The sequence below is a fragment of the Equus przewalskii genome, chromosome 12 (assembly GCF_037783145.1).
Source record: "Equus przewalskii isolate Varuska chromosome 12, EquPr2, whole genome shotgun sequence".
In the NCBI taxonomy this organism is placed as follows: Eukaryota; Metazoa; Chordata; class Mammalia; order Perissodactyla; family Equidae; genus Equus; species Equus przewalskii.
The window spans coordinates 6,235,369-6,261,035 of NC_091842.1; the positions used below are offsets into that span (position 1 = coordinate 6,235,369).

The 25,667-nt window shown below is 46.3% G+C and overlaps 1 protein-coding gene and 1 long non-coding RNA gene across 7 annotated transcripts in view; one reads left to right on the plus strand and one right to left on the minus strand.

Annotated features, from left to right (window-relative positions):
• The first annotated feature begins 227 nt into the window (after positions 1-227).
• On the plus strand, positions 228-13,403 carry LOC139074832 (uncharacterized). Its single transcript, XR_011524682.1, has 2 exons — positions 228-892; positions 10,909-13,403. It is a non-coding gene; the product is annotated as an uncharacterized lncRNA (long non-coding RNA).
• An 8,514-nt stretch (positions 13,404-21,917) lies between these two features.
• The window catches only part of SMURF1 (SMAD specific E3 ubiquitin protein ligase 1), a 112,508-nt gene continuing 108,758 nt past the window's right edge, over positions 21,918-25,667 (minus strand). For all 6 annotated transcript variants that reach the window (XM_070567476.1, XM_070567474.1, XM_070567473.1 and 3 more), the window contains one exon: positions 21,918-25,261. In XM_070567476.1, the coding sequence (XP_070423577.1) occupies positions 25,162-25,261 (100 nt within the window). In that variant the 3' untranslated portion in view covers positions 21,918-25,161. The remainder of the gene's footprint in view (positions 25,262-25,667) is intronic.

The following is a 25,667-nucleotide window of genomic DNA, read 5'->3' on the forward strand; positions in this document are numbered from 1 at the left end:
TCCCCAGTCCTCAGGCCAGGGCGGCAGCCCTCCACTTTACAGAGAAGGGGTTTCCAGCTCAGAGAGGTCGAGTAGCTCGTCCCAGGTCCCAGAGCCAACTGTGGAGAAGCAGATGGAATCCTATGACTCCAGTGTGTCCACAAACCGTGCTGGAGGCCAGGGCCAGGCTTTGTCCAGCTGACTGGAACCTTCTGTTCTTTCTTTGGAGCTAATTGTAAGTTATTCTATTTCTTAGAGGGCTGTCTTTGTGAAAAAGTGCCTTGGATTCTGGAAGGACAGGAGCCATGTACCTAAATGGCAGGTGATTGCAGACTGGCAGCTAATGGGTGTTGTCATGCAGCCGACAGGCCGGAGTGTGGAGGGCGCCCCTCTGACAGTCCTGGCGCTGTGTGTGACAAGGCCTCGCAAGCCTGGGGTCACGAGTCGTTCAGAACAGAAGCCTGAAGTTGCCTTCGTGCTCTTGGCAGGTCGGCGTGGTGCGCGGTGGTTGCAGAGGCGTGTGGCTGGTGTCGGGAAAGGAACGTGTTGCTCAGCCTGGATGGTTGGCGTCCGGAGTCGGTGTACTGGTTCCACGAAGGAAGGGCCGGGGTTCACGCCGGGCTCACCCACACTCCCGATCCTGGTGTCCAGGAAAACCAGCCTTGAACAGCCAGGCAGGAGAGAGGCCCCGGGGGAGATCCAGCCTCTTCGGAGCTCCATCTGCAAGTGGAAAGATCAAGGACCTGAGTCGGAGAGCTGAGCCCGCGCCTCCGTGACCCTCAGCCTCGGCTTCCTCACCCCGATGTGACATCACCAGGCGCTGGGCCCTCCGGAGCCGAGGAAGCTCAGAGAAAGGGCTCCTTTATGGGGCCACACGCGGTATATGCCCCGAATCTCCAAACGCTATTTCAAGGTAAGTACTGTGAAGTTTATTTTCTTCTTGTGGTAAAACATACGTAACAAAATTTACCATTTTAACCATTTTTAAGTGTACGGTTCAGGGGTATTAAGTGCATTCACGTCGTCGTCTAACCATCGTCACTGTCTGTCTTGAGAACGTTTTTCATCGTCACGAACAGAAACTGTGTCCCCATTAAACGCTACTCATTCCTCGCTCCCCCAGACCCAGGCAAATGCCCTTCTCCCTTCTGTCTCTCAGTTTGCCCACTCTAGGGCTCTCGTGTAAGTTGTAAGTGGAATCACACAGTCTTTGTCCTTTTGGGAGTGGCTTCTTTCACTTCGCATAATACCCTCAAGGTCCGTCCATGTTGTAGCATGTGACAGAACATCCTTCCTTTTTTTTTTTTTGAGGAAGATTAGCCCTGAGCTAACAGCTGCCAATCCTCCTCTTTTTGCTGAGGAAGACTGGCCCTGAGCTAACATCCATGCCCATCTTCCTCTACTTTATACGTGGGACGCCTACCACAGCATGGCTTGCCATGCAGTGCCATGTCCGCACCCAGGATCCGAACTGGTGAGCCCCGGGCCACTGAATCAGAACATGTGAACCTAACCGCTGCACCACTGGGCTGGCCCCGAATTTCCTTCCTTTTTAAGGCTGAATAATATTCCATTGCATATATATACCATATTTTGTTTATGCATTCACCCATCTATAGACACTTGGGTTGCTTCCATCTTTTGGCTATTGTGAATAATGCTCCTATGAACATGGGTGCGCAAATGTCTGTTAGACTCAACTTTCATTTCTTGTTGGTTTATACACAAAAAAGAAGTGGAATTGCTGGATCCAGCAATTTTTATTCTATTTTTAATTTTCTGAAGAAGCTCCATACTTGGGGGCCGGCCTAGTGGAGTAGTGGTTGGGTTCACGTGCTCCTCTTCGGCAGCCTGGGGTTCACAGGTTCAGATCCCAGGGGTGGACCTAACACCGCTTATCAAGCCATGCTGTGACAGCAGCCCACCTAAAATAGAGGAAGATTGGCACAGATGTTAGCTCAGCAACAATCTTGAAAAAAAAAGAAACTGCCATACAGTTTTCCACAGCAGCCATGCCATTTTATGTCCCCACCTGCAGTGCATAAGGCTTTCAGTTTCTCCACATCCTTGCCAACACTTGTTTTCTGATAAAAGCACTTGTTTTTTGAGAATAATCATCTTAATGTGTGCAAAGTGGTATCTACCCATTGTGGTTTTGTTTGCATTTCCCCCATAATGAGTGAAACTGAGCATCTTTGCATGAGCTAATTGACCATTTGCGTATCTTCTTTGGAGAAATGTTCCCCATTTTTTAATTGAGTTATTTTTTTAAGTTGTGGGTGTTCTTTCTATGTTCTGGATATTAACTCCTCATGACATATATGATTTGCAGATATTTTCTCCCATTTTGGGGGGTCGCCCTTTCATTCTGTTGCAAGTGTCCTTTCTTGGACAAGTTTTAAATTTTGATGTAGTCCAATTTATCTAGTTTCTCCTTTGTTACCTGAGCTTTTTGGTGTCATACGCAAGGAATCAGTGCCCAGTCCAAAGTCGGGAAGCTTTGCCCCTGTGTTTCTTCTGAGAGTTTTGTAGTTTTAGTCCTTCTGTTTGTCTTTGATCCATTTTGAGTGATTTTTGTTATGGTTTATTTTCTTAAGGGTTTGATTTCCTTCTTTTGCACGTGGCTATTCAGTTCCCCAAGCACCATTTGTTGAAAAACTATCCTTTCCCCATTGAGTGGTCTTGGCACCCTTGTCAAAAATCATTTGGCCGCCACATGTGAGGGGGTTTATTTATGGGTTCTCTATTCTGTTCCATTGATGTCTATGTCTGTCTTTCTGACGACCACACCATGCTTATTGCTGTAGATTTGTAGAAAGTTTTGAAATCAGGAAGTGTGAGACCTCCAACGGTGTTCTTTTTCAAGGTTGTTTTGGCTAATTGGAGGTCCCTGAGAGTCCATATGAGTTTTAAGTGGATTTTTCTATTTCTGCAAGAGCGTTGTTGAGACTTTTATAGGGGTCGTGTTGAATCTGTAGATGATTTTGGGTAGTAATGAGGTCTTAACGATATTAAGTCTTTCAATCCATGAATCCGGAATGTCTTCTCGTTTATTTTTTGTCTCTTTCAATTTCTTTTTTTTTTTTTTTTAAAGATCGGCACCTGGGCTAACAACTGTTGCCAATCTTTTTTTTTTTTCTGCTTTATCTCCCCAACACCCCCCCCCCCATACACAGTTGTATATCTTAGTTGTGGGATGTGGGACGCCGCCTCAACGTGGCCTGACGAGCGGCGCCATGTCCGTGCCCAGGATCCGAACCCTGGGCCGCCGCAGCAGAGCACGCGAACTTAACCACGCAACCACCGAGCCGGCCCCATCAATTTCTTTCGTTTCATAGTTTTATAGTTTTCAGTGTACAAGTCTTTTATTTTCTCAGTTAAATTGCTTCCTATTTTATTGTTTTTGAGGCTACTGTAGATAGAATTGTTTCCTTAATTTCCTTTTCAGGCTGTTCATCGTTGGCAGATAGAAACACAACTGATTTTTGCCTGTGGATTTTGTATCCTGCAACTTTGCTGAATTCGTTTTTTAGTTCTAACAGTTTTTTGCGTGTTTGTTTTCATCAGGACGTAAACCATTTACTTTAAAATAGTGTCAGCAGAAATTTTCTTAGGGAGAAAACCATTTTACTTGTTGGAAAAACATGATTAAAAAAAGTGTGAAAAGATAGGCCTCAGTTTGGTTTCTTGAAGCAAAGGTAAGAACTAAGGGCTCTCAGAAACGCTTCACTTGAAAAGAGGATTGTGGGAGATAAAGGATAGAGTTGGGTCTCATGGAAAAGGTGGGGTTCAAGAAACCTGGAAGATGGGGGGACAAGGAGACCAACTGCAGGGGTAGTGGGCGCTTCAGGAGGGCAAAGGGTATTTTGAGGGACACTCGGCCCCCCTCTGGCTGATGAACGAGCTAATGGGGGGAAGAGGGTGAAAACCAGGGGTAGCAAACATTGGATCACGAAGCACTGGGAGCTGGTGCTGAAGTTTTCACCCATCAGGAGAAAAATGAGAAAAGTCGATGCACCAAAGGGAGGTTTTCGTAAAGGACAATCAAAACGATAGTCTTTTATTGTGAAAAGTTTTGATGTTAAAATGTCCTTTTTAAATGAAAAGCTAGTAATACAGATGACTGCTATTAATTTTTTTAATGTCATTCTTGGCAAAGTGAAAAATTAATAACTATATACCAGGCTATACAATCAGGTCAGTATATTATTGGTCTGTAACACAGAAAAGTTTGGGAAATACGAGTCTAAGCATCTCATGGTCATATGGGACTCCTTAGAATAGTGTGAGATACTTTTCATCTTTAGCTTATATTTAATTCTAAAATTTAATGAGCTTTAAGAAAAAGTATGGACCTATATCATGTCTACATATTAAAGAAAAATCTTTAATAAAATGCCGCCAAATATGGTTCAGTATTATTTTAACTCCTACGCCTTATGAATGTGGCGTGATAAAATATTTGTGTGTGATAAAACCTGGTGATGCTCTGTGATCCTTTTTATCTATTTCTGGATAACATGTGCATTCTTTTTAGTGAATTATCTAGCGTTACTTTATTCATTTCGAACTTATGAGTCCACCTTCAAATGATATTATACCACCTCACCTATGATCTAAGAATCTTACAGCAAACAGTAACTCAAATTTCTCCCCTCCCATCCTTTGTGCTGTTAATGTCATATATCTTATCTCTACGTATGTTACTTACTCCACAATACACTATTATTATTCTTGTGCTAGATCATGCTTGCTTTTTTTTTTTTTTTTAAGATTTTATTTTTCCTTTTTCTCCCAAAGCCCCCTAGTACATAGTTGTGTATTTTTAGTTGTGGATCCCTCTAGCTGTGGCATGTGGGACGCCGCCTCAGCGTGGCCTGATGAGCGGTGCCATGTCTGTGCCCAGGATCCGAACTGGTGAAACCCTGGGCTTCTTCTGCTGAAGCAGAGCCGGTGAACTTAACCACTTGGCCATGGGGCCGGCCCGCTAGACCATGATTTCTTAACAGGAATGATATTGTTCCCTTTTTGAGGGGGTAATTCGATAAAAATGCTTAAAAAGGCCCCTTAGGAATGTGGTATATATTCGTTTTGTAGTTCTAACAGTTTTTTTGCATACATTTTCTTAGGTTTTTCTATATATGAGGCCATGTTGGGTAGAGGGTTCTGGATGGGCCTGTCAGGTCCAGTTGGCTTATAGTGTTGTTCAGGCGCCCTGTTTCCTTCTTGATCTTTGGTCTGGTGGCTCTGTTCCTATTGAAAGCGGAGCACTGCAGTCTCCTGCTATTCTTGTAGGGCTGTCTGCTTCTCCTTTCAATTCTGTCAATGGTCGCTGCATGTATTTAGGAGCTCTGATATTTGGCACATGTATGTTTATAGTTGTTCTATCTTCCTGGTAAATTGACCTTTTTATCATTATATAATGCCCTTCTTTGTCTCTTTAGTAGATTTTGTCTTAAAGTCTATTTTGTCTGGGGCCGGCCCAGTGGTGCAGCAATTAAGTGCGCACGTTCCGCTTCGGCAGCCCGGGGTTCACCAGTTCAGATCCCGGGTGCGGACATGGCACCGCATGGCAAGCCATGCTGTGGCAGGCGTCCCACATATAAAGTAGAGGAAGATGGGCACGGATGTCAGCTCAGGGCCAGTCTTCCTCAGCAAAAAGAGGAGGATTGGCAGATGTTAGCTCAGGGCTAATCTTCCTCAGGAAAAAAAAAAGAGAGAGAGAAAAAAAAGTCTGTTTTGTCTTACATTAGTATAGTTACCCCTGCTCCCTTTTCATTACTATTTACACGGAATCTTTTTCTGTCCTTTCACTTTCCACCTATGTGTGTTCTTAGATTAACGTGAGTCTCTTGTAGACGGCATATAGTTAGATCCTGTTTTTTAATCCATTCTGCCAGTCTATTTCTTTGGTTATGGAGTTTGATCTATTTACATTTAAACGAACTACTGGTAGAGAAGGACTGACTTTTGCCATTTTGTTATTTCTTCTCTATGTCTTCGAGGTTTTTGCCCTTCATTTGATCTGTTACTGCCTTCCTTTGTGTTCATTTGATTTTTTTTGTAGTGACATTTTGATTTCCTTCATTTACTTTCAGGTATATTCTACATATATTTTCTTTGCGGTGCCCACGGGGATTACACTTAACATCCTAAAGTTATAAGAATCTAATTGGAATTAATACCAACTTAACTTCAATCACATATGAAAACTCTCCTCCTTTACGGCTCTGCCCACCCCCCAGTTTGTTACTGTGTCTCAGATTACAACCTTATACGTTAGGTGCCCATGAACATAGATTTATATGTTTTATGCACTTGCCTTTTAAATCATGTAGAAAATTAAAAGTGGAGTTACAGAACAAAATTACAATATTTGTCCATGTATTTACCTTTGCTGGAGAACTTTATCCTTTCATGTGGTTTTGGGTTACTCTCTAGCATCCTTTCATTTCAACCTGAACACCTACCTTTAAGCATTCCTCGTAAGGCACGTCTAGTGGTAAGGAATTCCTCCAGCTTTCATTTATCTGGAAACGTCTGAATTTCTTCTTCTTTTTTGAAGGGCGATTTTGTCAGCTATAGAAAACTTGGTTGACGGGCTTTTTTTCTTTCAGCACTTTAATTATGCCACTGCCTTCCAGTCTCCAAGGTTTCTGCTGGTAATCTTATTCAGGATCCCTATACGTGCGGAATCCTTTTCTTGCTGCTTTAAAGATTTTGTCTTTGGCTTTAGACAGTTTAATTATAATGTGTGTCAGTATGTGTCTTTGGTGTTTATCCTACTTGCAGTCCTTGAGCCTCTTGGGTTTATGGATCCATGTTTTTCCTTCTGAGAAGTTTTCAGCTATTATTTCTTCAAATAATCTCTCCGTTCCTTTTTTTTTCCTCTCTTTTCCTTCTGGGATTCTCGTAATGCATGTTTTGGTCCACTTGATGGTGTCCCATAAGTCCCTTAGTCTTTCTTCGCTTTTCTTCATTCTTTTTTCTTTTCTCTCCTCTGATTCAGTGATTTCAAATGACCTGTCTTTTTTTTCTTAATATGTAATTTTTTTTTTTTTTGGAGGAAGATTAGCCCTGAGCTAACATCTGCTGCCAATCCTCCTCTTTTTGCTGAGGAAGACTGGCCCTGAGCTAACATTTGTGCCCATCTTCCTCTACTTTATATGTGGGATGCCTGCCACAGCATAGATTGACAAGCGGTGCATAGGTCCGCACCCAGGATCCGAACTGGCGAACCCCGGGCCGCCGAAGCAGAACGTGTGAACTTAACCGCTGCACGACCGGGCTGGCCCCTCAAATGACCTGTCTTCAAGTTCACTGATTCCTTCTTCTGCCTGTTCAGGTCTGCTGTTGAACCTTCTAGGGAACTTTTCAATTCGCTTACTGTAGTTTCCATCTCCAGAATTTCTATTTGGTTCTCTTTCTTTTTTCATATAATTTCTCTCTCTTTGCTGATATTCTCCTTTTGTTCATATACCATTTCCCTGATTTCCGTTAGTTCTTTGTCCATGTCTTCCCTTAGCTCTTTGAGCATATTTAGGACAGTTGTCTTAAAGTCTTTGTCTGATAAGCCTGACGCTGATGTTTCATGGTTTCTGGAGATTTGCTTTTTTCCTTTGTGTGAACCATGTTTTCTTGTTTCTTTTTATGCCTTGTGATCTTTTGTTGAAAATTGAGCATTTGAAAAAACAGCCACCCATCCCCTTCTGCAGACTGGCTCCGTGCAGAAGACAACCTTTGCTGATCTGCCCAGTGTGAAGCTTAAGGTCTTCTCAGACATTTTCTGGGCATGTCCCCTGCATGTGTGCTTTAGTCTAATTCCCCCGTATACACAGCTGCTTTTAAATGTCTTAACTTTCCTAAGAGTGTCACCCCTGTCTTCTTGGGGCCTCAGATGTCCTATTGTCTTCCTGCCCCAGGTGTCTGCAGGTGACCCCCTTGCAGTTTTCACAAGCCGTGCCTGCAGCCTCTCACAGCCCCCTCTCCTCTGAGACTCAAGCTGTGCTGCTTTTGGCTGTTTGAGCTCCAAGTGCGGCAACACAGAGACCGGTCCCTCAGGCAGCCCCTGACAGGTTAGGACGTTGCAAATTCGAGCTGCTTTGCTCTCTCCCGTTTGTGAGAGGGATCTGGGACCAGGCTGCCACTTCCCCCAAAGCATGCTGTGCTCTGCCACAGGGAGGGTAAGTGAAAACACCTTGAAATTTCCTACGGTTCTGAATGTAGCTTTTTCTTGATTGGGTGTTTGCCTGATTGCTGTCAATGTTTGATTCCCAGAGCTCCTGGAAAGTTATTGTAGCCAGTCTTTAGTTGTTTGCTTCATGTTCCATGGGGATGAGGACCTGGAGCTCCCCAGTCCGCCATCCTGCTGATGTCACACTCTAGGCATTTCATTCAAATTTATTTTTATGTTTTATTGAGCTATAATTTTAAAAAGTGTAAATTTTTTAAATTGTAAATGAAAAATCATTTATGTAAACACATTAGTCTTAAAAACTAGACTAAATCCAGCCTTTAGTTCACAGACACGAACTCTGAGATCCTCAGGTACACTCAGTCCAGGTCACGTCGTGAGTGACATGGCACCAACCGGAAGTCTGTCCTCCCACCCTCACATTGTCCAGACACAGCAAAAGAGGAAACTGTTACTCATGAAATTCACTTTTCAATAAAGTGCAATTTTAAAGTAAGCCCCAAAGGATTGTAACTGTTGTCAGGTTTCCATTTGAGCACTTAATCACTTGACTACATCAGTGAAACTAAATGAGAGAACATTCTACATTGCCTTAGAGGAGAGATAAGAAATTGCTCTGTTTCTGGGCCAGTAGAAGAAACTTGTTAAGTAGCAGAACAAAAGTACTACTTTTATACTAGCCAGAAGCCAAATAAGATAGAAATAAATTTGTGATGTGACTCACATTTTTATAATGTACATTTATAAATCGTATCCTAAGAATTCGAGTGTTACGAAGCTTTCGTTCGAACTATTGTGTAATCACTTAACAGCAATAAAACCCAAAAGAGAAAACGGTCAAAATTATTTTAGAAGAAAGACAAAAAATTAGTGCTGTGTTTATGGATTATTTCAGCGGACTTGTCAACAACAAAAATTCTGTGTTAATACTACCTACAAATAGAATGAAGTGGCAGCAATTATAAGATTCATATTTAAATATTCTTCAATTGTTAATCATTATTCTAAGAATAATTCTGTCAACATTCTAATTTAAACCACCGTATAATCTCTGAACTAAAAGCTAAAAGAGAAAAAAAATTAGTACAGAGATGAAGGTGTCTAGCTGACATTCTGGATCTTCCAACTGGCACTTTGGCAAATGACTGCCTCAGGCTGTGTAGACAGAAGGTGGAATCTGGCACCTGGTGTAGACATTTCTGTTGATAGTGGAGTATGTGTTGGGCCAACAAAGACCACTGGAGGAGAGAATTCCAGGGGGGCGTCATCCTCATTTTCCTGAATAAAGGGGAGGACAGGTGGTGCCAGGATTGGGTCCTGGGACCTCTTGGCAACATCTGAGTCTGAGGGGAGGACCAGAGTCAGTGGTTCTGGGCAGGTGAGTGGCCCGGTGTCTGGGCTCTGCCTGGCCATCAGGAAGATGGACACAGCCAGTGGAGGGTCCCTCTCCAGAGGGCCTGGGGCTGTGCGGGACGTGGGTCGCACCCTGGCTCCCTGCACCATCACAGCTCCACGTTCCTTCTTCCTCAGGAATCTGGTTCCAGAAGCTTCCCTGACGGGCCTCCTGGGCCTCTGCCAGATGCTTTGCCTGAAACATCGGGGACATATGTTAAACCTGGCATCCCTTCTGAGTCATTTTTCTCTGAAGTCTGCGTTTTCTTTTCCTAAATTGCTGCGAGTGTTTCTCTCGTGGGAAATGAGCTGGCCTTGAGAATTGGCCATTAGGGATTTCTGATGTTTCTGGAAGAGTTTTGGCCTCTTTACCGGGTCCCAGCTCTTCACACGCATGTCGGCTCTTTCAAGTTGCTTCAGAAAGATTCTCCTCTCTTTTCACAGGGAATTCATTCTTGACTGAATATTCGGTAGAAATTCATTTCTTTATCTCAGTGCAGTTCCTGCTGGCCCGACTTCCTTTCATTTGTCACTGTGTTGTCTTTTTTTTCATTGTAGAGTCATAAAGGGAAATAGGAAATTGATAATATCCAGGTCCTATTCCTGGCACAAGCTTTCTTAGTTACGTGCTCGGGAGTCACCGATAAATAAAGATTCTTTCCCTCAGATAAAGAAGCTCCCTGACTCAGGAATTAGAACCTGATGCCCGGACAGCTGCAAGAATGACTCAGAGTCCTCCATCCCTTCGGGTAAATGCCGAGCGCAGACACAGAAGGTCCTATAACTTTCATGTGTGAATTATCATTGATACATTTCTAAATGATTTCTAACTTTTAACTTTTTTATGTTTGTGAATTTTATTTTTTCCAGTTTTACTGAGATATGATTGACTTACAGCAGGGTATTAGTCCAAGGTGTGCAACATAACGATTTGAAATGCATCTATAGGGACCGGCCCAGTGGCGCAGCAGCTAAGTTCGCACGTTCTGCTTCGGTGGCCCGGGGTTCACTGGTTCAGATCCCAGGTGCGGACATGGCACTGCTTGGCAGGCCATGCTGTGGCAGGCATCCCACGTATAAAGTAGAGGAAGATGGGCATGGATGTTAGCTCAGGGCAAGTCTTCCTCAGCAAAAAGAGGAGGATTGGCAGCAGTTAGCTCAGGGCTAATCTTCCTCAAAAAAAAAAAAAAATTAAAAAAATAAATAAAAATGAAATGCTGTTTCATTTTTATTAAACAGAAGAATGTGTATTTTTTCAAACTGTGGTGAAATGTTCCCTATTTGGAGTTTTTAATGTGATCTTTAAGGGCACTGATGATTTTTATCTTTTTTTGCTACTTCAGCATACATCTGGTTCCATCTTTCTTCCGGTGTTTTCAAACCTCAGCCACCTCAGTCCGTTTCTTCAAAAATCCTTCCAACTCGCCTTCGGAGGGATCTCCATTTCCCAAGGGAGCATCGCATCCAGGGCCGGCTCCCCCTGGCCATGTCTCCTCCACGACGTGGGCCGAGCCGCAGGACTGGCCCAGGGGCAGCTGAGCTGGGTGAGGCTTGGCCGCGTCTCACCTACAGCAGGACGGACCCCGACGCTAGGCCAAGCCTCTGGTGTCACCCAGCGTGCAGCCCCTGTGTCCCCCAGGCTTGTCTGACACTTCGCTCCGTTCCCTGTGCTGATCCACTGTCCTGCCCCGTCCTTGGCCTCTCCTGAGAAGGGCTGTAAGCTTCACTGGAGCTGAGGATTGTGCCCCAGGGCATTTGCAGTGCTACCTGGAGTTGTCCTTCGTGCTTCCGGTGCATTCCGGAGGCTATTTCAGTTGTGGTTCCTTGACACGGGCTGTGCTTCAAGGCATCGCCTACAGAGGGAGCCATTTCCTTACATCAGCCGTCAGCTCAGCTCTTTCCTTAGGTTTCGCGTTCTCTTTGCTTAGTTCATTTGTAAAACTCTCGACGTTAAGCCTGAGTCAAGAGTGGGGCTTTCCGGGTCTTTATTAATGGCCTCCAGATTTAGTTCATTTTTCTTCCAGTCTGGCTTCCATTAACGTTGTCCCAAGGCCTCCAGATTCTTTTTGTGTCAAGCTCGGGTGCATGCCACCTGTCCCCAGTAGGGCCGCCACCGCTGGCAGCTCCTTGTCTGGTCTGCACAAAGCAGCCGTTTCACGATGACAGATCGTGTATGACCCTGCCGCCATCACGGATTGTCACCAGCAACTCGTGGGCGCAGAGCCTGGTCTCAGGTCCCCTGCAGCAGTGTCACCACTTGGCACGACGTCCAGCACTGCAGCCATCAGCAGGCACCTGGGGCCCACAGCACGAGGACAGTCAGAGGCGTTCCCGCCTGTCCTCCCCTGGGTGAGGCTCCTGTCCCGTGGCCCCCAGGACTGGTGGACAGGGCCACTGGGGCCAGAGGTAGTTCTTGGGGTTCGGGTCACTGGCCCCCCCCCAACACCCAAGAGCTAAGGACACGGATGTCTAGACCCACCGTGACCCCTGGGGGCAGGGGAGCAGGCCCCAGTGCTGGTCAGCGCTCTTCCTTTCCTTGAGTCACTCTGTGCCCTGAGGCCTCGTCCACCCTGCAGAGGTCACAGCAAACCCCCTCCTCACAGGTTCTTCCCGGTGCGGGTCTGGCTGGCTTTGAGGAATTGTGGGGACAGTGGTGGGAGGAGTCATGGAGGATCCTGCACAGTGACTCAACTTCCCTCACTACCCTCCCCTCCAAAGCCAGCGGGACTTTCAGTGCCCACGTTTCGGGAATGTGTGGTCCAACTGTGAGCAAGGAGACAATCCCAAACCCTTCCTGCAGCCAGTGCCACGCTCAGGTCAGAAGCCCTTCAGGACACTGATGTCAGAACGGGGATCCTGGGGGTGGAGCACTCCTCCTGGGGCCAGGAGGGCTGGGGGCTCTGAGCCCAGGGGGAGGTGGTCCTGGGGTCCCCAGCTGGCTGGCTCCAGTGGCAGCTCCATGTGGTTAACAAGTCTCTGCAGGTCACCCGAGGTCATCTGGGCTTCCCGGCCAAGCTGCAGTGCTGGCCTTGCAGGCTGGTCCCGCATGCGCCCGTGCCCGTCTGCCCCAGGCGTCCCTCCACCCAGGGGAAGGGAGTACACGCCCCGCAGTGGCCTTCCCACCGGCCGCCTGCGACTGCTATGTGGTGAGTGGAAGAGGGGGCAAAAATGGGAGAGGGGAGCCCAGCCAGAGGGGGGACATGCGGGTGCTTGGCCTGCCCTGTGTCTGGCCTACCCCTCCCTCCCTGCGCCTAGCTCAGAGGACACTAGGGGCCAGAGAGCGAGCCTCGGGAATGGTAGCTGGGGGCTCAGCGCAGGGAAGGGCTGGGGCGAGGGGAGCAGACAGAGAGCCACAGCTGGAGAGCTTGCCCGGCCCATGCGGAAAACAGAATCTTTTCATAATCAGAGAATTGGGGGGGGGGGAGACTAACAGACAACATGGGGGTGCACAGGCTCCCCCGAGTCACTCAGCGCTGCCCAGGGTGTGAGGCAGTGCGAGGCACTGGGCAGGCGTTGGGAGCTGGGGTCCCAGCCCTCCCGTGGAACGTGGGGCAGGAGACGGCAGACGTCCCTTGGGTGGTCTCTCCTCTCGGGCTGTGGCTGCAGCTTTGAGCGTGGGCTCTGCGTCTGTTTCACCTGGGGAGCAACTTGCTGATGGTTTATATCTGTATTCACTCATTTACCACCACCCAGACCAAGGCACCACGCACTTCCAGGGCCCCGGAAGGCTCCCTTGGGCCCTTCCCGGCCATCGGAGGGTAGGACTGTTCAGACATGATGTCACTTTGTCTGATTCCTTTGTCAACATCTTTAAGAATCATCTGTGTTGCTGTGTGTATCAACGGATCGTTTTATTTTAATCTAATTTTACCTTAAGGGAATCGAGGCTCAGGAGTTAAGTAATCCCCAAGTGTCACCTGGCCGTGGACTGTGCAGCCGGATTCCAACTCAGGATTCTCCCAGCTCCTCCTAATCCTGCCCCGTCTCCCGGGAGGTCAACTAGGGCTTGTCTTTGCCCAGAGCCCCAGAAGATGGTTGGAGAGTGTGTCTGAAAAGTGCCCGCCCAGCGCGCCGGGCCGCAGGGCGCCCTCAGCCGGGTCCCCTGAACTTCCGGGCGCTGCCAACTGCCGTTTTGCAGCCAAGGCCGCTCCTGGTTCTCAGGACGGCTCCTGGCCGGATGGGGGAAGAGCAGCAGCTGGCCCCCTGTGCTCGAGGCGTGCTGAGGGGAGCAAGATGTGGAAGGTGAGCAGGGCCCCTCCGTGGGGAGGAGCGTGGTTTCACACATATGTTGCGACAGGACAGTGTGAGCCGTGATGATGCAGCGCTTCGTGTCTGCCTGGAACACATTTAAAGGCCACGATGCCACTGGGAGGAAGCTGCCGTTATCTCCAATTTACAAATGAGTAAACTGAGGCACAGGTTAGGTAATAGGCCCAAGGTCAAGTTACAAAGCCAGGATTCAGTCTCAGGTTCTGACTCGACTCTGAACGATGCCATCCTGCCTCGTGGCATTTTGTATACGTACAGTTACACATCGCTTAACGACAGGGGTATGCTCTGAGAAATGCGTTGTTGGGTGATTTTGTCATTCTGCAGACATAATAGCGTGCACTTACACACACCTGGATGGTATAGCCCACCATGCAGCTAGGCTCCATGGTACTAATCTCATGGGACCACCATCGCATATGTGGTCCCTCATTGGTCAAAGCATTGTCATATGGTGCACGACTATAACATATCTGTTTCCAGTCGCCAGGTAAATATGGAAGACAAGCGAGCTGTGAATGTGGCTACCTGAGGGAAAGCCAGTGCCTGTGTTGGTGGAGGGGAGGAAAAGGGGCAAACAAGAAAGTTTCAAAAGAGTAGAGTTTAAAAAAAAAGTCATCCCGGGGCCAGCCTGGTGGTGCAGTGGTTAAGTTCGCACATTCCGCTTTGGTGGCCTGGGGTTCGCTGGTTTGGATCCTGGGTGGGGACCTGGCACCGCTTGGCAAGCCATGCTGTGGCAGGCATCCCACATATAAAGTAGAGGAAGATGGGCAAAGATGTGAGCTCAGAGTCAGTCTTCCTCAGCAAAAAGAGGATTGGCAGCAGATGTTGGATCAGGGCTAATCTTCCTCAAAAAAAAAAAGTCATCCAGAGAGTAGGCAGTGCAGGGGTGGGACACAGGTACACTGACTTGCTTAAAGCCCCAGTTAATTACCTGGTGCTAACCTTGAGATGAGACCTGAAAGTATTCTGACGGTGACAGCAGAAAAAGCTCTGATGAACCAGACTCAGTTCCCACCCTGGGGGGCCATGCCCCTCACAGCCGGCAGAGTGCAAGGCTGCTGTGTGTGTGTGTGCCAGCCACAGACACACCCTGTGTCCAGTGACTGTGACAGGCTGGGAAATAAAGACAGTATGGCCAGCGCGATGCCAAGGAAGATGGCAGGGTAGGAAGCACTAGGGATCCTCTCTTAGACAAAAGCTGGAAGGGCAGAATCTGTCTGATGTAACTATTTTGGAATTCTGGAGGCTATTGGAACGCTGGCAATTTCCAGGGGAAATCCTGGCTGGTAAATTGTGGTTCGCGTTGGTCAATTCCAGTCAATTTCAGCTTTTCGTGTGGTAGCGGCTGCCCCTCCCGCACCCCCAGCCCTGTGGGAGGCGGCCCTGCCTGTGTTCCTGGTACCACGTGCCAGAGCCCAGGTAGGCCACAAGGGGTTTCCAGCTGTTGGGTTCTGTGTTCTGATCTGACTGCTGCTTCCGATGAAGAAGGTGCAGACACAGAAACAGGCATCCACTGTCGCACCCCACACTGGCTCAAGTGGCTTCCAGGGGAGTTAAAGGAACAGCCTCAGTTGTTTTGTTACTTTTTTCCCCTTTTGAGAGCCAAACAAACATTTAGGGATTAGGACATTCAGAAGCAACTGCATGAACAATCTCTATGGTCTCAGGATGGCCTCCAGCCAAAAACTAGTAAGCCAGGACCCGCAGTCACAAAGGTGCAAGAAAATGAATTCTGCCAACAACCAGAAGGAGGTGAAAGAGAATTCCTCCCTGGTTGAACCTTAAGAGGAGAATGCAGTCTGGTGACACCTTGATTGCAGCCTTATGAGACCCTCAGCAGAGGACCAAACTAAGTTGTGCCAGGAGTCCTGATGAATGAAAAATGTGAGTTGATAAACGTGTTTGTGTGAAAAAAAAACAGAAAAGCAACCGTGTACACTGAGGAATTTAGAAAGCCACATTCATGCCCAGGGAGAGACACAGGCTCAGGAAAGACCTGAGAAGACCTTAAACTTTCACCTCAGGCTGATCAGAGGCACCTTCAAAAGTCGGAAAAGACAAACCAACCCTGGTTCCCCAGAGGAGAATATGATTGCCAAATTTACATTATATGATCCAGATGTCTAGTTTTCAACAAAAAGCCACAAGGTATACAGAAGAAACCAGAAAGTATGGTCCATTCAAAAAAACAAATTAAGTCAACAGAAATCACCACTGAGGAAGCACAGACAGCAGACGTACTAGACAAAAGTTTAAAACAGCTGTCTGAAAGCTGCTGAAAGGGCTGAAGGCAGACACAGACAAGGACGGGAAAACAATACCTGAACAAAGTAAGAGTATCAATAGGACGGAAATCATAAAGAGGAACCAAGAAGGAGTTGTGGAGCTGAAAAGTGCAGTAACGGAAATGAAAAATTCCCTCGGGGAGCTCAAAAGTATATTTAAGTGGGCAGCAGAAAGAATCAATGAACTCACAGGACAGTTAAAATTACTGAGAACAAAGAATGAAGAAAAGTATACAGAACAAAAGGGACCTGTGGGGAAACTATCAAGCAGACACATGCATTGTGGGAGTCCCAGGAGAACGGAGAGAGGGGGGCAGAAAGAATGAAGAAGTGATGATTGCAAACTTCTCAAAATCTAATGAAAGACATGAATCTATAAATCTAAGAAGCTCAACAAACTCCAGGTAGAATAAACTCAAGGACACTCCAAGACACAAAGAATCTTGAAAGCAGCAAAAGAAGTGACTTGTCACATACAAGGGATCCTCAAGAAGATTATCAGCAGACTTCTCATCAGAAACCTTGAAGGCCAGAAAGCAGCAGGTTGACTTATTCAAATTGGCGAAAGAAAAAAACCTGTCAGAATTCCACATCCAGCAAAACTGTTCCGCAAAATGAGGAAGAAATTAAGCCATTCCCAGATAAATAAAAGCTCAGGGAGTTTGTTGCCAATAGACCTGCCTTGTAAGAAATGCTAAGGAAACTGCTTCAGTTTGAAATGAAAGGATGCTAGACAGTAACTCGAAGCTGTAAGAAGAAATCGAGATCTCCAGAAAAGGTAAATACATGGGCAATTCTAAAAGCTGGTATTATTGTAATTTTGGTTTGTAAATCCACTTTTAATTTTCTATAGGATTTAAAAGGCAAATGCATAAAAAAGCTACTAATCTATATTATTGGGCACACAGTGCATAGAGATATAATTTAGGATGTCAATAACAGAAGGGGGAGATGGAGCTGGAGAGGAGCAGAGTTTTTGTGTGTTACTGAAGTTAAGTTGGCAGAGATTCACATTAGATTGTTATAACCTTATAGTCAGGTGCAGTCGCAAATATCTATAGAATACACACAAAAGGAAATGAGAATCAAATATGTCACTATAAAAAGTCAAATAAACATAAAAGAAGGGATAGAGAAAATGAGGGGTAAAAAGCTATAAGGCATACGGAAAATGAATAATAAAATGGAAGAAACAAGTCCCTCCTTATAAGTAACTATTTTAAATGTAAATATATTAAACTCTTTAATCAAAAGACAGAAATTGGGGGCCAGCCCCATGGTGCAGTGGTTAAGATTGCACGTTCCACTTTGGCAGCCCAGGGTTTGCCAGTTTGGATCCCGGGTGTGGACATGGCACCACTTGGCAAGCCATGCTGTGGCAGGTGTCCCACGTATAAAGTAGAGGGAGATGGGCACGGATGTTAGCTCAGGGCCAGTCTTCCTAGCAAAAAGAGGAGGATTGGCAGCAGATGTTAGCTCAGGGCTAATCTTCCTCAAGTGAAAAAAAAAAAGAGACAGAGATTGAAGATGGCAGGCTAAGAAGCTCCTTATTACCCCTGTGAAAACATTTAAAAAATAAAAACAACAGCTAGAGACTGACTAAAATAACTCTACAGGACCTCTGGAAACCAGTCAAAGATGTACAGCAACCAGGTAAGTGCCTAGTCAAAAAAAGCAACATTCAAAACGGTAGGAAATTTTGTGGCATTTTAACTTCCCTTTGTCCCAACCCTTCCTGGCACAACTCTGGTTGGAAGGAAGCAGCCCACTTCCTGGTTTCCTCCCTTGGCCAGAAGAGCTCATTGGCAATGTTCTGACCTGTCTGTGGACTGCCTAAGGGGCTAGTTTCTTTCTCGCCTGACGTGGAGCTCAGACAGGGAAAGACAGTGCAGTTCAGATCTCGGGCTGGCAAAAGCCATGGAAGGCAGCGGCAGGCACCACGTGTAACAGCTGCAGGTGGAGTGCAGACCTGTGGATGCCTGGGACAAGACAGTATGGGCAGAAGAATACAACAGAACATCTAAGGCCCCAAGAAGAAGCTGGGGCGAGACTCTTTGGGAAATTAAGACTTTTTAAAATCAGTCATGTATATGGGGAAAAGCAAAAGTACATAAATAGGCCCAGGCAGGACACATGCCCAGAAAGGACTTGAGTCCTAAGCCATCACCCTGGGTCGATCACAAGTCTTAGAATGTGTTCTAATTAGTGGTCCTCCTGCCACTCTGCAAAGACTGGAAAGACACAGCTGTTTTTTCAAAGGAGTAATTTTCAACAAAGGATCTCATGGCATACAAAGAAAAAGAAAAACATGGGCCATTCAAAGGAACCAAATATATCTTCAGACACCATCCCTGAAGAAATATAGGCAGCAGACTTATTAGAAAAGACTTTAAAGTGACTGTCTTCAATATGCTCAAAGAGCTAAAGGAAAACGTGAACAGAGAACTAAAGGAAATCCAGAAAATGATCTATGAACAAAAGGAGAATATCAAAAAGAGTGAGATATATATTCATATATATATTCATTATATAATATAAGGACCAAATAGAAATTCTGGAGCTGAAAAATACAGTAACTGAATTGAAAAACTCAATAAAGGGGCTCAGCAGCATACCCAAACAGGCAAAAGAAGCCGTGAACATGAAGACAGGTCACTTGAAATCATCGAATCAGGGAAACAAAAAGAAAAAAATGAAGAAAAGTGAAGAGGGCCTGAGGGACTTCTAGGACACCAGCAAGCAGACAATATATGCATTATTGGAGTCCCAGGAGGAGAAAGAGAGAGAAAGGGGAGAGAAAGGACAAAAATTTCCCAAATTTGAGGAAAGAAATGGACATACAAATTTAAAAAACTCAATGAACTTCAACAAAGATAAATCTAAAGAGACTGCAGCAAACACTGAAACACTGAAGGGCAAAACAGACAGCTCTGTAATAACAGTAGGAGACGTCAATACCTGCCTCTCCATAGGTTAGAACAACCAGCCAGAAGATCAGTAAGGAAACAGGACTTGAGCAAACACTACAGACCAACTGGACCTAACAGAATATACAGAACCCGCCTGCCAACAACAGCAGAACATTCTCCTCAAGTGCACATGGAACATTCTCCATAATAGACCATATGTGAGGCCATAAAACAAGTCTCAAAAAATTTAAAAAGACTGAAACCATACAAAGTATTTGCTCTTGCCAGCATGGAATGCAGCTAGAAATCAATAACAGAAGGGAAATTCATAACTATGTGGAAATTAAGCAACACACCACAAGGGAAATCAGAAAATATCTTGAGACAAATGACAGTGAAAATACAGCACACCAAAACTGTGAAAGCAGTGCTAAGAAGGAAGTTTATAGCTGTAAATGCTTACATCAGAAAAGAAAATGGGGCCGGCCCCGTGGCCGCGTGGTTAAAGTTCTGCGGGCTCTGCTTCAGCGGCCCGGGTTCGTGGGTTCAGATCCCAGGAGCGGACCTACTCCACTTGTCAGCCATGCTGTGGCAGGAACCCACATACAAAATAGAGGATCATTGGCACAGATGTTAGCTCAGAGCAAATCTTCCTCACAAAAAAAATTAAGAAAAAGAAGAAAGGTCTCTAATTAACAATGTACTTTACACCTTAAGGAACTAGGGGGAAAAACAGAAAAACTAAACTCAAAGCTAGCAGTAGGAAGAAAAGAATAAATATTATAGCAGAGATAAAAAAAAAAAGATAGAGAATAGAAAAAAAATCAATGAAGCCACAAGTTGGTTCTTCAAAAAAATCAACATGATGACAAACCTTCAGCTAGGTGACTAAGGAAAAAACAAAAAAGACAATGACAATGACAACTAAAATTAGAAAAGAAAGGGGACATTTCAGCAAATTTTACAGAAATAAAAAGGATTATAAGAGAGTTCTATGAATAACCGAATGCCAACAAGATGGATAACCTAGATGAAATGGACAAATTTCCAGAAAGACATGACCCAGCAAGACTGACTCATGAAGAAACAGAAAATCTGTATAAACCTACGACTAGTATGGAGAGTGAATCAGGACTCAAAAACCTCCCAGCAAACACAAGCCCAGGATCAGATGGCTTCACTAGTGAATTCTACCAAACATTTAAAGAATTAACAGCAATCCTTCCAAACTCTTCCACAATCTTGAAGAGGAGGGAATGCTTCCTCACTCAGTCTGTGAGGCCAGCGTCACCCTGATACCAAAGTCAGATAAAGATATTACAGAAAACGGTAGGTCAATATCCCTCACGAATATTGATGCAAAAATATTAGCACACTGAATCCAATAGCATAATAAAAAGATTACACATCATGACAAAGTAGGATTTATTCCTGGAATGCAAGGATCACCCAACATACAAAAATCAATCAAGGTAATATACCACATTAACAAAGGAAAAAAAAATCAAATGATTATCTTAATTGATGCAGCAAAATCATTTGACAAAATTCAACACCTGATTTTCCTGATAAAAAACACTCAATCAACTAAGAATAGAAGGAATATACCTCAACATAATAGAAGCCGTATATAGGTCCCACATCTACGTATATGACAAGCCACCATCATACTCAATGGTGAAGGACGGAGAGCTTTTCCTGTAAGATCAGGAACAAGACAAAGCTGCCCACTCTCACCACTTAAATTCAACATAGTCCTGGAAGTCCTAGCCAGAGCAATTAGGCAAGAAAAAGAAATAAAAGGCATCAGAATTGGAAAGGAAGAAATAAAATTATGTTTGCAGATAACATGGCCTTATATGTAAAAACCCCAAAGATTGCACACACACTATTAGAATAAATGAAATCAGCAAAGTTGGAGGATACAAAACCAACACACCAAAATCAGTTGTGTTTCTATACACTAACAATGAACGATCCGAAAGGAAAACTAAGAAAACAATTCATTTAAAATAGCATTAAAAAGAATATAATACTCAGGAATCATCTCAAACAAGGAGGCAAAAGACTTATACAGTGAAAACTACAGAACACTGCCCAAAGAAATGAAAGAAGACGCAGATACTGGTCCTTGATGTCTTTTCTGGGTACTATGGCCTAGTTGACACACAAAGTTAACTGTCACATCAAGTGTCCATCAAATGAATGGGAAAACAAAATATAGTGTGTTCCTACAATGGAGTACTATTCAGTCATGTAAAGGAATGAAATGTGATATATGCTCCAGCATGGATGGCCCTTGAAAATGTTACGCTAATTGAAATAAGTCAGACACAGACGGCCAAATGTTTGATGATCACTCTTTGGTGAAGCACCTGGAGTGGACAAATTCATAGAGACAGAAAGTGGAACAGAGGTGACCGGGGTGGGAGGGAAGGAGCTATGGGGATTACTGGTGACTAGGCGGGACTTCAGTTTGGGAAGATGAAAAGGGCTGCGTACATATAGTGGTGATGGTAGCACAACACTGTGAGTGTCTCCAGTGCCACTGAACTGTACACTTACCAATGGTTAAATTAATATGTGTATTTTACCATGATAAAATATATAAAAAAGAAAAATAAAGACCCAAACCAACAAATATGACCAATGTGTGAAGAAGTCAGCAGACTCGAAACTTTCTCAATCCCCCAGTTTTTGCTGGCTAGGGCACTTCAGACTGACGGCCATGTTTCCATTCGTTCCTTCCGCAAATCTATTCTTAAGTTTGTCTGTTTCCCTCGGAAGGCCCTTGCCAGCACTTCTGACCACTGACTTCCTTTCTACTGGGGCTGTAAAAAAAACTGCAATCTCATTTCCACACCGAAATCACAGATACCAAAAATGTAAAGTCGTGAGTTTATTGCATATGTAACAAAATGAACCTGACCTCCCGGGTCCAGCCTGCTGTGCAATCACTGTTTGTTTTGTGTTTCCAGCTGGTTCCATAACCACATTAAATAGAACTAGTATTTCTTTAAATACTTTTGATTTTGACAAAACAGAACATTAGTGTACAACTTTCACAAAATAAATCAGCAATAAAAACAGTGGGAAGGCTAACAGGGATAGCAGCAATACTTGAAAACAAGACATTACAAAATAAATTAAAAAATACATTATAAAGTGGTTGAGAAACAAAAATAAACAAATTTTAAAAATTCATACTGCGTTTCGGGAAGGCTGCCGTGTGGCACCCACCTGGCTGCGGGGGGCGGGGCGGGGCATTTTCTCCGCAGAAGGCCACTCCTGCCAGCTCAGACGGGAGGACCACCTACCCTGAACTTGGGACCCTCCGGCTGTGCCAGCCGAGGGGCCACGATCCCATCAGGCGGGCAGACTCCCCCTTCATTAGTCAAGGGAGCTGCACTTGCTGTCACCAGGCAGCCCCTCTGTCCCCCGACCTGAAGCCCTGGCAGAGCGGTGATTCGCTACGTCCCTGAGGGTCGGCCGATGACCGCTGGGGAGGGCAAGCCTGACGTCGGGCCCCTGAAGCGTCTGGGCGGAGAGGCAAGGGGGACCGTGGGTGGTCTGGGACTACCAAGAAGGGCGACAACTGAGAGCACGCGTGGACGGGTCTCGCGGACCCAAGAAGAATCATCGGGAGCCTCCACCGACTGCTTGCCATCCTGTTCTTTGGGGTGGTTCCAAGGCCCCGTCCACTGTCCCTATTTAAGGTTCTAGAAGCACAGTGCCACTGACAGGCCTGTTGGCAAGAGTAAACCGGGGCTCTGGAAAGTTCTGCCCTTCCAGGCTTTGATACACTCACACAGCTGAGGCGCGTGCAAGTGTAAGTGGAGAAGCAGAGCCCCGGGCCTCAGGGACGGGTGACTCATGTCCTGAGCACGCAAGGAGCAGCCAGGACACGACCCTCTGGATCTTGCTGAGGGGACACCTGACCCGAGAGCAGCATGGGGCTGGCAGGGGCAGTCTAAGGCTCGCTCCCTCCTCCTCAGGGCAGGAAGGTGGCTTTAGAGGAGTCAAGTGCAACGTAGACCCTCGCTTCCTTCCGAACTACTGCAGATTTTGGCCAACACCACAGGAAAATCGGGTGGGTCTTCCTACTTCGAGCGTGAGGTCCCCTGAGTTCTCTGACGGGTGTCGTCTCCTCCTCCCACGGTTTAGGTCCATGGTAGGAAGCAGAGCTCTCTAGGGGGTGTCTTTCATTTTTTGTTTCCTCACTCTTCCAGAGGAAGATTATGAGGGAGGCCCGGATGGAGTCACCGGGGAGCCAGCTTCTAGAACGCCCTCAGAAGGTATCATGGTAAACGAGACACAGGAGAAGCCCAACCGGGGCAAGGCAGAACTTTTGAAAGACTAAGCCCACAGTTTGGCCTGGACTTTTTGAATGGACTCAATTTTCCTCTGCAGCCAATTGCACTTGACGTCCTTCCATCCTGGAACCTCAGTGAGTGCCCAGAAGCGTGGCTCTCTCACAGCCCTGAGAGCCCACAGCCGGCAGTCCTCGGCCACCAAACCGGGCAAAGCTCTCATTCGTGGGGAGGACACATGTCCTAGGAGGTCCGAGCTGCTCCCCATGCCAAACTGCAGACTACTTTCGGGCCAAGCCAAAGAACCCCAGCAAGATGCACAAGGGCAAGGATGCCTCCGACCCCCCCAGTCTGGAGGTACTGGTGACAAAAAGAACAGGTCAAACGGTCGGCCGAAAGCGCCACCCGGACCCACCTCAGACCCACAGCTGGATCCCAACGCTGAACGCGGAAACTTCCACAACGAAATTTCAACAGGGAAATGTCATGTTAAGGAATTGCCCTGCGTTGCCCCCGAAACAAAAACAACAACTAAAAACCAGACGGGAAAAGTTGCTTCTGCTGCCGTTTTTCACTGAAGCTTAGCTACCCGAAATCAAGCCACTTGGTTGAAATACTGTTTGAACTTCTGTGCAAATTGGAAAATGGTGGTAGAAACTCAGGGTGGAGGCTCGCTTTGGCCTTGCTCGTCATCTGAAGACATCTGGGCAAGTGCACTATGGAGCGACTGTTAGTGTCGCCATCTGACGGGGGGAAATGGGCCGAATGGGTCAGGATGGAACTGCCCTGCTGTCGGTGCTACTGCGTGTCAAGCAACCACCTGGGGTAGATTCAGGTCATCGAGGTGACCCGTCCCCCTCTCCCCTTGAACCTAGTTTGCACAAAGCCAGCAGCTGCAATAAGAGAATTTTGTCTTGTTAGTCAGCTCTTAGCAATTTCCGCATCATCGCTGTTAGTGACCAAGGGACCCAGGTGACGCTGTTCTACGCACACGTGGAGCCACCGCCTGCGACTGGCCGCGCGGATCTGCGGCTGGTTTTCGTCTGTTCTTCTATCAGTTCCGATATGTGGTGGTGTCACTGAAAAAAATATTTCGAACTGGACAGATAATGTGGCAAAAGGGACTCTTAAAAGGAAAAATCATTTTTCTCTATGCAAAATGAACTTTTCAGCCAGGATGCCCTGAAAAGAAAGACCCCAGGCCTCCAGCACCAGCTGCCCCATTCCTTTACCTCTCCAAAAGGGAAGTACGTTTGTGACTCGAGCTTCCTGCCGTGGCAGAACTCTAATAAGCATGTATCATACAGTTATTTTTCAGTTAGAAATTAATCTGCTCCCCAGAGCAGGCTGCGAGGAGGTGCGATTTGGAATTTGAGCCACTGGACTTGAAGGGGGCCTCAGGACGGCTTTGAGACAGAATAGCTGGCATCGCTACCTGTACGAACCCTCAGTCAGCCAGGCCCAGGTCCACGACTGCGGCTTGAGGCTCCTAGGAAGACACAGGGCAGAGCCACCGCCCTGTGTTACAACCGCAGCGGAATATCCTGTGTGACCGAAGCCAGTGCTAGACCTGGCTGCATTTTATTGGATGGGTGATGGAAGGGGGCGGGAGTACTGTCGTGAAGGAGGAAAATGTGGGTGGGAGCCACCGACCAAAGTCCCCCCGCCCCCCTCGCTCCCCCAATGAAAAGGAAGGGAGACAACCCTTCCCTCAGGTCATCTAGAACTCGGCGCCTCAGCCAGCTCGCGGGAGGCGCACAGAAAGCTCTGTGCTTTGGGTCTGGTGTCGTGAGCTAGAATCCGTGGCCTCTGGTTGCCGCTCACTCCACGGCAAAGCCACAGGTCTCCTCCACCGCCGTCAGCAGCTTCTCATAGAGCTTCTCATACGACTCATAAGGCGGAATGTCGATCCGGTTAAAGCTGGAGCAGGACAAGAGAGCGACAGTCACTGCTGGGGCCGCCTGGCCCTAGGACCTGCTTCGAGGAAGGGACAGGCAGGAGCAGCAACAAGCCAGTGTGTGTGTGTGTGTGTGTGTGTGTGTGTGTGTGCACGTGCACATACGCACATGTGTGCATGTGCGTGTAGGGGGGATGGGGCCAAGAGAGGGGGAAGCGCCTCGTCGCCTCGTTCTGGGGGCAAAGGAAGATGGAGGGGCGTTTTCCTCGTCCCCCTGGGGCTTTGCTGCTTCTAATGCAAAGATTTTTCAGTCAACACACAACAAAATAAATCTTAAGATCTTTAAAACCAAAATAAAACCAAATTACCATTTACTGGTTATATTAGGACAAACCTCTCAACTTGTTTTTTGTCTTTGGGAGAAATTAT